This window comes from Anguilla anguilla, chromosome 11 (genome assembly GCF_013347855.1).
Source record: "Anguilla anguilla isolate fAngAng1 chromosome 11, fAngAng1.pri, whole genome shotgun sequence".
In the NCBI taxonomy this organism is placed as follows: domain Eukaryota; kingdom Metazoa; phylum Chordata; class Actinopteri; order Anguilliformes; family Anguillidae; genus Anguilla; species Anguilla anguilla.
This window is the reverse complement of record NC_049211.1, coordinates 39016599-39029684: the sequence shown is the minus strand read 5'-3', so window position 1 is coordinate 39029684 and position 13086 is coordinate 39016599. Positions and strand designations below refer to the sequence as shown.

At 47.2% G+C, this 13086-nt stretch overlaps 1 protein-coding gene across 2 annotated transcripts in view; it reads left to right on the top strand.

Moving 5' to 3' along the window:
* LOC118208127 (SRSF protein kinase 1-like) overlaps nucleotides 1–13086 on the top strand; it is a 39175-nt gene that overhangs the window by 4946 nt on the left and 21143 nt on the right. For both annotated transcript variants that reach the window (XM_035382483.1, XM_035382482.1), the window contains exons 3-8: nucleotides 6938–7056; nucleotides 7440–7548; nucleotides 7924–8011; nucleotides 8991–9078; nucleotides 9580–9686; nucleotides 11707–11872. In XM_035382483.1, coding sequence (XP_035238374.1) covers nucleotides 6938–7056; nucleotides 7440–7548; nucleotides 7924–8011; nucleotides 8991–9078; nucleotides 9580–9686; nucleotides 11707–11872 — 677 coding nt within the window. The remainder of the gene's footprint in view (nucleotides 1–6937; nucleotides 7057–7439; nucleotides 7549–7923; nucleotides 8012–8990; nucleotides 9079–9579; nucleotides 9687–11706; nucleotides 11873–13086) is intronic.

Genomic DNA, 13086 nt, shown 5'->3' with positions numbered 1-13086 from the left:
TGGAATTTCCTTTGATCGTGGCATTGTGGGCTTGTAGAAACTTTGTGGTGACTGCTGCACTCTGATGGTAAGGATCAATGAGTGACGTTCAGTAAAATGTAATTGGTGGGTTGAGTGAGTAAGGGGGCAATTACTTGTGGTCTGGGTGTTTAACTGATCACCTTTTCAGTAAATAAACAAAATTATAATTTAAAAAATGTGTTGTGTTTACTCAGTCAAGTATTAGGCTACATTTTGTGTAAAGATCTGATTCCATTCGGTGTGACAAATATGCGATAATAGAGGAAATCAGGAAGGGGCAAATACTTTTTCATGACACTGTACCTCTGTTTGCCCTCACTATGGGCGAGGAGGGGAAGGGGAAGAGGAAGGGTTAGGCCTAGGGGAGGAATTGACCCAGTGTTTTTTTGGGTTTTTTTGAGAGTTTTTAATGGGGTAGGTTAGGGTGGGTCTGTTGTGCTCAGTGTTCCCTTTGTTTATGTTTGTTTAATATTTATTATGTTTCCCCTCGTATGTTGCACCCAGTTGTTTTCCAAATTATGTGTGCCCTGGATCTGTGACCTTCAGAGAATGAGTATTGTTGTTGGTGTCAGCGATTTGCAAGAATAGATTGGTGAATTGGCTGTAAATAGTCAAGCCAAGCAGTTTTCGTTTGCCATGTTTGTTTTTTCTTGCCCTGGGCAAACACCCCAGCTTAACTCTCCACTCTCCACACATCTCTACAGTAATGTTACTGTTAACCTACCTACATTTCTAATTACACAAACTGCTTTTTGTTTTTGTGCTTCTTGATCTGGAATACTCTCCAGGTCAAACTGAAAGTACAGGGTTTGCTATCGGTGGGTTTGGTTCTCTGGCTGGTGCCCTGCTTACTGAAGACTGCGCCAATGATCCTTAATGCTCCACTAATATTATAAACATTCATGTGTGTTTATAATATTTTCTCGTGTTCAGTCTTCCCTCACTTCTAGGTTTTTCTTTTGTTATTCTCTCTGAGATATCTGGTCTCATTCTGACTGGCTGAATAATGGATTGATATATAATGTATGAACCAAATGATGTGTCTGTCTAATGTCGTTCAGCAGGGTATGGCAGCTGACAAGTGCATCAACTCGCAATTACAGCCAGTAATCCAGCCATGTTTGGTGTAATAAAGTCAAATATGAACGAAAGAAGGAAAGTTAGCATTTATTTATTTTGGGTGATTTCTCCTTCAGGCAGCCTGATAAAAGCGGCCTGGCTGAGACGTTTTGGAGAACAGCCCTGGTCGCTTATTAGTGGAGCTTATGTGCCACGCCCCGTTCTGTTTGTCACCGTTTGATTTGTCCTCAGGTATCATAATTTAAAAGGTAACGGTGAAATCGTTACTTTTTCTTTGAGCAACCAACTACATGGCCAGGTGGAGTTATTTTTTTAATTGATGTGAATTGGTGCTATGGAAAAATCTTATTAAGCTCTTACAGAACAGAATCACATGTCTGGTTTATTCATGAGTAATACTATTGATAATGTCTGGTTGTTTAAAATGCTGATAAAATTGGTCAAATGCAGACGTTTTCGTGGATTGTATTTTGGAAATGCAGATTTCTGAAGTCTTGTGCAACCTCTGCATTACCAGACCCCGTTGATAGGCTACTTAAAACTGTTAGGAAAGAATCCATCGTTGCAGACCAACCAATATTTATTTTGACTTGCTGTGAGAGCCAAATGTGTAATTTAGAATTTTTGCTAAAAATGATTATTTTGTTTTTGGAATTTGTTTGTGGTCGGGTTTGCTCATGGTAATGATACCACAGGAACTTTGGAACTGGCTGAAGAGAGGGCTCTGAAACGTTAGTATCATTTCATAATGTTTCACTTCAACTTGTCTCTGATTCATTATTCAGCCTTCAGCCTGTTGGATTACTATATTTGGTTAAATGGAAATGCATTGTATTCCTGTATTCTGTGTTTATGTGGCTTTGGATTTTTGACTTTAAACAAAGCTACTGTACTGACTCTTAGCTGGACCCAGTAGGTTCAGTACTTGTACCTCTCTCTGTTAATGCACTACCAGAACCTATATGTACTTACACCTTACTGTGCCAATTGAATGGGGCAGGTTTGAATTTTGAACTGTGGCCACACTGCACAACAAGGGATAAGAATTCACGTGCTAACTCAGGTCTTTTATGTTTGTGTACACTTAGCTGTGCTGATGCATTATCATATCCAATAGGCACTTACTTATACTTAGCTATGCCAACAGAAAAAAAAATTTCTGGCTGACAAAATACCAGCATTTATTTATTTATTTTTTGTACAGGGTTGCTTTGGCGGTGAAATGTCAATAAATGTTTACTGTGCAGCCAGTGAAAGGAAGCCATTCAGCCACTCTTCGGTGCTTTCTGGCAGGGCCTGGTTGGCATGCCGACCCTGTGCTTTTGTTTCTGCAGTCCCGGCTCGTGTAGGTCCAGGACACTGGATGTGCTGAGGTCATCTTCAGCCACGTGCTCGTCGGCGCTGCGTTTGGTTCCATTTCGGCATTCTGTGCCAACTTTTTTGGTTTGAGAACTTACCATTTGTTGCTGATTTTAATAAAACGTTGAGACCGAGGGGGGGGTGAGCGGCGAGCCTTCCCAGCCAAACGATGCAGGGGGCTGGGCTTTGACAGCAGAGGGTGGATGGAAAGAAACGGTGTGGGAGAGAGGAAGTGAGCAGAGGTAAAGGAAGAGGGACAGAGGGGAGGAGATACAGGGAGAAAGAAGAAAGTAGACAGGGAAAGAAAGTGAGACTGGAAGCAGCTAGCAGTGGCAGTAGTATCATCCCTTCCTTCTCTCTTTCTCTCTCTCTCATGGTGTTTTCTCCGAGTCGCTCCTCCTTGGGGGTTCTGAACCGACTACCTGCTGCTGCCGCCGTGCCGAATGGGCAGGTAGGGCCGGGGGGGGAGACCAGCAGGTAGGGCCGGGGGAGAGACCAGCAGGTAGGGCCGGGGGAGAGACCAGCAGGCAAGGCCGGGGGAGAGACCAGCAGGTAGGGCCGGGGGAGAGTCCAGCAGGTAGGGCCGGGGGAGAGTCCAGCAGGTAGGGCCGGGGGGGAGACCAGCAGGTAGGGCCGGGGGAGAGTCCAGCAGGTAGGGCCGGGGGAGAGACCAGCAGGCAGGGCCGGGGGAGAGACCAGCAGGCAGGGCCGGGGGAGAGACCAGCAGGCAGGGCCGGGGGAGAGACCAGCAGGCAGGGCCGGGGGAGAGACCAGCAGGCAGGGCCGGGGGAGAGACCAGCAGGCAGGGCTGGGGGAGAGACCAGCAGGCAGGGCCGGGGGAGAGACCAGCAGGCAGGGCCGGGGGAGAGACCAGCAGGCAGGGCCGGGAGAGAGACCAGCAGGTAGGGCCGTGGGAGAGACCAGCAGGTAGGGCCGGGGGAGAGACCAGCAGGTAGGGCCGGGGGAGAGACCAGCAGGTAGGGCCGGGGGAGAGGCCAGCAGGTAGGGCCGGGGGAGAGTCCAGCAGGTAGGGCCGGGGGAGAGACCAGCAGGTAGGGCCGGGGGAGAGACCAGCAGGTAGGGCTGGGGGAGAGTCCAGCAGGTAGGGCCGGGGGAGAGGCCAGCAGGTAGGGCTGGGTGACAGTGCATGGTCATAACATGACTGTGCTCAGTCAATTACGTGCTCCTGGACTGCACATGGTCCTGATCTTCCGGTCTGGCCCTGAGTGTCTGCTGCACATGATCTCAACCTTCCAGTCTGCTGCACATGATCTCAACCTTCCAGTCTGCGGCACATGATCTCAACCTTCCAGTCTGGCATTAGAGTCTGCTGCACAAGATCTCAACCTTGCAGTCTGCTGCACATGATCTCAACCTTGCAGTCTGCTGCACATGATCTCAACCTTCCAGTCTGCTGCACATGATCTCAACCTTCCAGTCTGGCCCTGAGAGTCTGCTGCACATGATCTCAACCTTCCAGTCTGCTGCACATGATCTCAATCTTCCAGTCTGGCCCTGAGAGTCTGCTGTACATGATCTCAACCTTCCAGTCTGGCACTAGAGTCTGCTGCACATGATCTCAACCTTCCAGTGTGGCACTGAGTCTGCTGCACCTGCTCAGCAGGAAAGACCAGCCTCCCCAGAGAGCTGTTGGCACCTTCTAGACACAAACACACCCGTGGCGACCAGCTGAGCTTTTGGCCCAAGCGAATCAGAAACCTCATTCGTACGTTACGCTTTGAGGAAGCGTTTCCATGGCAGCTGTGGACAGGGTTGCAACAATTGACTCAATTAAGTTACGGTAGTTGAAAAGGCTAATGAATACTGACATGTCAAAGCTGTTGAAAGTAAAATTTCACTGAGCTAGGCGGAATATTTTCCAAGTAAATGAACAAAAACATACATTTTTGGGCAAAAACGTGGATGGCAGTAGTACCAACAATACTGTTAAATTTGTAAGGGTATCATTTTTGACTGTTAGCCCCATATAATAATGTCTGTTCATTTGTAAATACGTTTAACAGGAACAATGATAAAGAAAAAAATCAAGTCTCGCATGGAGCATTTTTAATATCTATTTTCTTCTCATTTAATCATCGAGATTTCTCTCATGTTTCTTTGTTTAGCGGTTACACGTTTAAAAGGTAATAATAATGACATTTTAAAGTGCAGCCCCACTCCCGCGATACTACAGTTAACCGCAGTTAAATCTCTGCCACATGCTCCTTGGAAAAAATGTTAGCGTAGCACTCTGAGAAGCCTTGAATACTTTTATGAAATCCTCATAATGCTGTCTTCAGTCTGGCAAACGGATGCTCGCCATGAGTCGAGCCAACAGCCAGTGAAGTCCTGCCGTCTTTGGAATTCCTGGAAGTATGCGCCCATATGAAAATTTCTGACCGATTACTTTGGGGAAACGTTGGTCGATAACAACACAGATTTTTTGGTGGTTCTTCTTTTATGAACAACAATGCCACGGGGCGACCTGGCTCAGGAGGTAAGAGCGATTGTCTGGCAGTCGGAGGGTTGCCGGCTCAAACCCCGGCCTGGGCGTGTCGAAGTGTCCTTTGTGCAAGACACCTAACCCCTAACTGCTCTGGCGAATGAGAGGCATCAATTGTAAAGCGCTTTGGATAAAAGCGCTATATAAATGCAGTCCATTTACCATTTACCAATTTCAGATTTTGCCTTTTTAATGAACACAATTTTAATTTCACAACAAGTAATGCAACAAAGTTAAACATTTATTTTTTAATAACATTTCTTCACATTCATCCACCTGAGAGTAAATTCCTGAAATAGCAATGATTCCCCTAGAATGTTTTTCAGGTTTGGTGGTACGCACTGAAAAACCCCTAAACAGACAAGGCACACAGGGTGTGGTCGGATGGTGCAGCAGACAGTCTGAAATTTATATTTGCTTTCAAATTTCTGTTTGATCTGTATATTCAAGACTTAAAATGATCACAAGGAAAGGATAACTTAATACACTGCATTTATTGAATAAAAATACACCGTGTAACCTCTGCCACATAACTAAGACTCCACCTCCACACTTGCATACAGAGCCTCTATAACAACTTTACAAACTTGTGACAGAATATTTTTAGAACATTCAGTAAAAATATATTAGCCCACTATAAGTGTGATTTAAAATGCTTTGAGGCCACTGTAAGTGTGATTTAAAATGTTTTGGGCCCACTGTAAGTGTGATTTAAAATGATTTGAGGCCACTGTAAGTGTGATTTAAAATGTTTTGAGGCCACTGTAAGTGTGATTTAAAAAGTTTTGTTGATGAGAAACGGGCTGGCTTGGATGGCTTTTCCTTGGACTCTGCAGTTAAATCCTTCACTGACCTACATATGGCCCTGGCACCTAACCTGCAGCAGGAAGTCTTCAAAATGCTGTGTGTGTGATTCTTGGTGGGAGATCTTTGATAACTTCCTGTCCGGTCTGTGGGGATAAGGAGGAGGGGGGGGGTTGGGCAGCTAGAGGAAATCTGGGCAAACTGCTCATCTTTGTCTATAAACGGCCCAAAATCCCCCGGGCAATTTAACAGGGTTGTATTGATTAGTTTTTTTGATCTTCACAGCTGTTCCAGGGCTAATCTGCCTTTTTCTCAGCCCATCCAGGTGCAATAGGTGAAAGACCTGATTTTAAGGGGGTGGGTGGACTTTGTCCTGTCTGTTCATTCAAGGTCGTAAAGCGTTTCTGGGTGTTTCGCCATCTCCCTCATTAAACCGCATTAATCATATTTATATGTCTGCTTCTAAGGATTGGGCAGAAACAAAACCCTTTTCCTCCAACCTTGGGGAATTACCCATCATGCTCGGGCACTCATCATGGCTCCCGTTGTCAGTTTGGGAGAGCGCAGATGAGCGCCGGATGTCACCTGCTGCCTCTGATCACACTGCGGCTCACCGGTCAGGCTCACACAGACGTGAGTCTGAGGAGGGCACTTTCGGGTGCAGTGGGTGTGAGCGCCCCGGGCTTGATGATGCGGTGTCCCGTGCACCGCGAGAACATCGCCCCGTGGGGCAGCTGTCTGCGTTCAGCGCTGGCGTGGTCACGGTCGACTGGCGCGGTCGACTGGGGACTGGACCACGGGGCTCACCCTCACAGTGGAACAGTGCCTCAACGGGACGGGACACTCAGCAGCCCCTTGTGTTAGGGTTACGACAAACTTTGCATGTGTGGAGTTTAGTCTGATCGAACAACCCAGTTGAGTTGGGTGGTTTTCAGATGGGGCCAGATTCAGTCTCATGAGGAACTTCTTCAGTATGTCATGACTCCTGTGTCCTACTGGCTAGTCACGCTGTCTGGATTGGCTTGGGATGGATTTTCCTTGGACATGGCCACGGGTGCAGTTGGTCAGAAAGCTGGGATTTGGGTGGGGGTCATTCGCAGTGCTGCGGCCTCTGTCTTACCCCTTCCTCCGCCGTCTCACCCCTCCTTCCATCCTCCCCTTCCTCCCCAGGCCTGACCCCCACCCCAGAGCTCCCCCGCGGCAGGAGGACTCCCCCCAGCAGGAGCCGGAGGAGGAGATCCTGGGTTCTGACGATGAGGAGCAGGAGGACCCCAATGATTACTGCAAGGGTGAGCGCCCACACCTTCCCTCTGTGAGCAGGATCTCGCGCCCCATTCCTGCAGGCTGTGCTGCTGTTACTCGACTCTTACTAGATCCATTAAATCGCTTCTTTACAGCGGCAACTTTCAGCAGGAACAGGCTTAAAATCCAATCATGTGAAATCGGTTTTGACCTTGGTGGCCTTTCTGTACCACAAATTTAACCTGGTCAAGCTCATGGTCCTGTAAAATTGATCCGGTCCGATTTGTGAGATTAACCTGAGCGGGATCGTAGTTCCGCTAGGTTATGAGCCTAACCAGTGAGGTTCGTGCTAGCCTGGCAGGGCTGCCTGGGTAAGAGCTGTAAAAGGTAGCTCATTGGTGTCCTTGTCCCCCTGTGCTCCCCTGCTCAGGTGGATACCACCATGTGAAGATCGGGGACCTGTTCAACGGGCGGTACCACGTGATCCGAAAGTTGGGCTGGGGCCACTTCTCCACTGTGTGGCTGGCCTGGGACCTGCAGTGAGTGCCCAGCTCATAGAGCGTCGCACCTTTGAGTTTTTGGGATGACATCTCCAGACCTGAAACAAATAATGCATTTGAAATTGTTTTTTTAAATTTGTCACAAATTTTTGCAAAAACTGCAGCCGAGGAACGGGCTGCTTATTTATAATATTAATAATAAATAATAAACTTTATTTTTTCAGCGTCTTCCCTACAAGTCATTTGCAGCTGAAAGTTCTTTCTCAGAAAACAGTAATTAAAGGAAAAAAGTAATTCAAGTAATAAAAACCCGATTTAGCTAAAACGATACTAGGAAAACTTGCCGAAATAAAATGGCCGGCTGTCAGGCTGTTGAGCTCCTCCTGTAGGTGACTGCGGCCCTGTGTTGTGTAGGGGGAAGCGCTTTGTGGCCATGAAGGTGGTGAAGAGCGCGGAGCACTACACTGAGACCGCGCTGGACGAGATCAAGCTGCTGCGAACGGTGAGTCATCGCCAACGCCGCGCGCCTTCCAGACGGCACGGGACCAGAGTCACCAGCGTAGCCCCAGCACCCGCTCTACCACAGAGCCTATAGACAGACCAGATACTCTGCCCTGTGTACTTAACATTCTGTCACAGATTCTATAAACACACCAGATACTCTGCCCTGTATACTTAACACTGACCATTCTGTCACAGAGTCTATAGACAGCCCAGATACTCTGCCCTGTATACTTAACACTGACCATTCTGTCACAGAGTCTATAGACAGACCAGATACTCTGCCCTGTATACTTAACACTGACCATTCTGTCACAGACTCTATAGACAGACCAGATACTCTGCCCTGTATACTTAACACTGACCATTCTGTCACAGATTCTATAAACAGACCAGATACTCTGCCCTGTATTCTTAACACTGACCATTCTGTCACAGAGTCTATAGACAGCCCAGATACTCTGCCCTGTATACTTAACACTGACCATTCTGTCACAGATTCTATAGACAGACCAGATACTCTGCCCTATATTCTTAACACTGACCATTCTGTCACAGATTCTATAGACAGACCAGATACTCTGCCCTGTATTCTTAACACTGACCATTCTGTCATAGATTTTATAGATAGACCAGATACTCTGCCCTGTATACTTAACACTGACCATTCTGTCACAGATTCTATAGACAGACCAGATACTCTGCCCTGTGTACTTAACACTGAACATTGTCACAGATTCTTTAGACTTGCCATTACTGATCATTACTGAATGTAACGTTTAGAGCACACATGGTCTTCAACAGACATTTTCTTTTGTTTAATTTCTCATTTTGAACATCTAAAAATGTTGTTTCATTGACTTTATTCAATGTTCTGAATTTATTGTGCTCTTGGGTTACTTGATGTTTAGTATCACACAGTTCTCTTTGTGGGATAGAAAGTCTGGCTTGTGCTTAATTTTCATTGTTCTCTCTGCCAGGTCAGAAATACGGATCCAGATGACCCCAACAGGGAGAGAGTTGTCCAGTTGTTGGATGATTTCAAGATCTCTGGCGTCAACGGCACTCGTATCCTTGGTTTTGGCGTTGGTTTGCTGTGCAGTGAATGGTTTTGAATTGAAAAGGCTGGATCCTTGGACAGCCGTTTGTCTTTGACCCTGGTACCATGTGGCATAGCTGTACTTGGTGTTATAATAACCATGCTCAGGCATATCTATGCAGAGTGTGTGGGGTGGAATGCAGAGTGTGTGGAGCAGAATGCAGAGTGTGGGGCAGAGTGTGTGGGGCAGAGTGTGTGGGGCAGAATGCAGTGTGTGTGGGGCATAGTGTGTGGGACAGAGTGTGTGGGACAGAGTGTGTGGGGCAGAGTGTGTGAGGCAGATTGCAGAGTGTGTGGGACACAGTGGCATAGTGTGTGGCGCAGAGTGTGGGGCGCAGAGTGTGTGGGGCAGAGTGGCATGGTGTGTGGGGCAGAATGCATATTGTGGGGCAGAGTGGCATAGTGTGTGTGGGGCAGTGTGTGTGGTACAGAGTGTGTGGGGCCGAGTGTCCTTAACTGCTGTGCCTCAGATGTGTGCATGGTGTTTGAGGTGATGGGACACCACCTGCTCAAGTGGATCATCAAATCCAACTACCAGGGTCTGCCTCTGCCCTGTGTCAAGACCATCATACGACAGGTAACCTGGGGCTATACATGCATGCATGCACACTAAGACAGGTAACCTGGGGCTATACATGCATGCATGCACACTAAGACAGGTAACCTGGGGCTATACATGCATGCATGCACACTAAGACAGGTAACCTGGGGCTATGCATGCATGCATGCACACTAAGACAGGTAACCTGGGGCTATACATGCATGCATGCACACTAAGACAGGTAACCTGGGGCTATGCATGCATACATGCACACTAAGACAAGTAACCTGGGGCTATGCATGCATGCATGCACACTAAGACAGGTAACCTGGGGCTATACGTGCATGCATGCATGCATGCACACTAAGACAGGTAACCTGGGGCTATACATGCATGCATGCACACTAAGACAGGTAACCTGGGGCTATACATGCATGCATGCACACTAAGACAGGTAACCTGGGGCTATGCATGCATGCATGCACACTAAGACAGGTAACCTGGGGCTATGCATGCATGCATGCACACTAAGACAGGTAACCTGGGGCTATACGTGCATGCATGCATGCATGCACACTAAGACAGGTAACCTGGGGCTATACATGCATGCACCGCCATTACACCTGTCTTCTACACCGCCACGCGCATTTCCCTGAGCTTATACAGAAATCACATGGGTGTAACCCCACCCCCAGGGCCACCTGGTTCACATCACTTGACGCCAGCCACCAATTATAAAAGGAAATGGAAATATTAAATGTGGGATTATATGTGTGTGTGCGTGCGCGAATGTCTCATGTACTTATAACAACACACATGCACATGCGCGCACACACACACACATGCACAGACATGTACACGCACACACATACACATATACAGGTACACATGCACACGCCCATGTACACGCACATGCATGCACATATGCACTATTCCTTTAGAATTACCCCCTTATAATGTTTCAGTCCTTCAGTATTGGCTGTATTTACCCACAGTTCTGGAACTTACAATGTATAACCCTTCAATAAATATTTAAATAATTTTTAATTTTTGCCAAGGGTTACGTTTTTTTATAGTCTGCATCCTGACTGTGGGGATTGTGGTGCCTTGATGACTTTTTACAGAACTTCACATTCTAAATGTAGCTAAATATTGGGAGAACAGCATCGAGTAAACGTTGGGAGTAAAGCCAGGCCAACCGCAGTCACTGTCACAAAGTCCTATTTTGATCCAGGAAAAACCCTGTGAATAACATTTTTAAAATAAAAATGCATAAGTATGGCTGCTCTAATGAAAAAAATAATAAATAACTTATTTTCAAAAAGAAAAAATTCATAGGTAACTGGAATTATTTGGTAAACAGAGGATTGCATGAAAAAGGCTTCTCTAAATCAGAATCCTTTGGGCAATTTAGTTTCTTTTGATCAGGACCGTCAAAGTGAAGCCCCTTATCTCGTGTTTTTTTAGATGCAGCAGCGCTTACTGATTTACCCTCTCCCGGCATTAAGCTTCTGCGTTTTCAAGTTCCTCCTTTTCCCTTTGCTTTTTATCTGCTGGCGGAATAACCAGCTTTTAAATAACGCACGTCCGTATTTCTACACGTTTGATTGGCTCAGAGAGCCGGTGGAGTGCAGGCTGTGCTGTGGGGCCGATGCGGCACGGGGGGGGCATGCGGTGGGGTCCTCTGTGCACGAGGAACAGCACTAGCGCTGTCCTCATTAGCCCTGCAGTAGCGGACTGCATCTGCGGGGTGTCAGAGCCGGACGGATGTCCAACAGCACTTCTGAACCCGGCTCATGAGGGCCCCTGAGGACGGCCCCTGGGGGTTGGGTCAATGTTCGGGTGACTTTGGTTCTCGTATTTGATTCTTATTGCTATTGTGTGTGTGTGCGTGTGTGCGTGTGCGTGTGCGTGTGCGTGCGTGCGCGTGCGTGTGTGTGCGTGCGCGTGCGTGTGTGCGCGTGTGCGCGTGCGTGTGTGCGTGCGTGTGTATGCGTGTGTGCGTGTGCGTGTGTGTGCGTGTGTGTGTGTACACACACATATCCTCCCCCTGCAGGTTCTGCAAGGCCTGGACTACCTGCACACGAAGTGTAAGATCATCCACACGGACATCAAGCCGGAGAACATCCTGATGAGCGTGGACGAGCCCTACGTCCGGCGTCTAGCCGCTGAAGCCACAGAGTGGCAGAAGGCTGGAGCTCCGCCCCCTTCTGGCTCTGCTGGTACGGCCCCTCCCTCCTCTACCCATTACCCATGAGCACTCGCTCCTTTCCTGCCGGTGAAATCTTGAACACGCGCTCCTGCTGAAAATGATCCAATTATCGCGTAAAAACTGTTACAAACCATAATTTGCAATAATATTAAAGAACATTTTCATTCTGAGTGTTGAGGAAAACTCAGATGTTACTAATTAGTTGGGAACTTCAAATATTTCAGCCCTAGGCCTGCTGGATCACTGTTCTGGTTCCTGTAGAGCTTCATTTGCCCTGTCAGCATTCTCCACCAGTGGCCACATTTGTGTGTCCTAAGTGATTTAGTTGGTTCTAGTAGCAGTAAAGGGGAAAGTCTGGCCTTAATGAAACTAAGGAGGTTGTGTGAGTTTTACCCTGTCAATGTGTCCTGCTATGGAGAAAATTACTTTATTGGTTCAGGCATGCCACTGCAGTAGCCTTTCAGAAACAGATTATGGTTTATTAACCTCTTAGCGCATTGCCCCTAGTGGTGGGCACGCCCGCGTGCCTAGATTACTAAAGTCAAACATTCGGTGCTACTGCAACCAACGTGTGAGATGAAAACAGAAACGCGTTGTTTCAGTTTCATTAGTAGACGATACATGACAACTATGCCGAAAACGGAGTTTCGCAGCCCCACCATTGTCGCTCCGGTCGTTCATTTAACACGCACCCCCTCCCTGCAGTCTCATCTAAAAAACACCCCCCACCCTTGACATAATGGACAATATTGTCTATCCTGGCATTAATAAAAATATTCTTTCACCACTAAAAAATCGTATTCCGTCATAGCAGCAAGATAAACCCGACAATAGCCCTAAGATATGCCTATAGACGGTTTCAACGGTAACAACATAAACAAACGTTACTGCGCATGTGCGTTGTTCTGGCCCTAACTTGACTTCCGGCAGACTTCCGCAAACAATCAATAACAACAGAGTCCCTCTAGACTATTTCTGATAACAAGCAAAGTAAATAACAAGTAAATTACGTTAGCTAGCTAGTTAAAACTATGTCTAGCCCGTATTATTTGGGGTTACCAGTCGAAGAAAAGAACCGTTACTTGGCCAAACTGAAATGCGATAATGTTACATTACCAGAAAATCAAGTGACAGATAACTGTTCACAGTATTGCACCTTGCTGAGCATCATACATTCCTTACATAATCCATAACTGTTCTGGGTTACATGCACATTCATTCCTG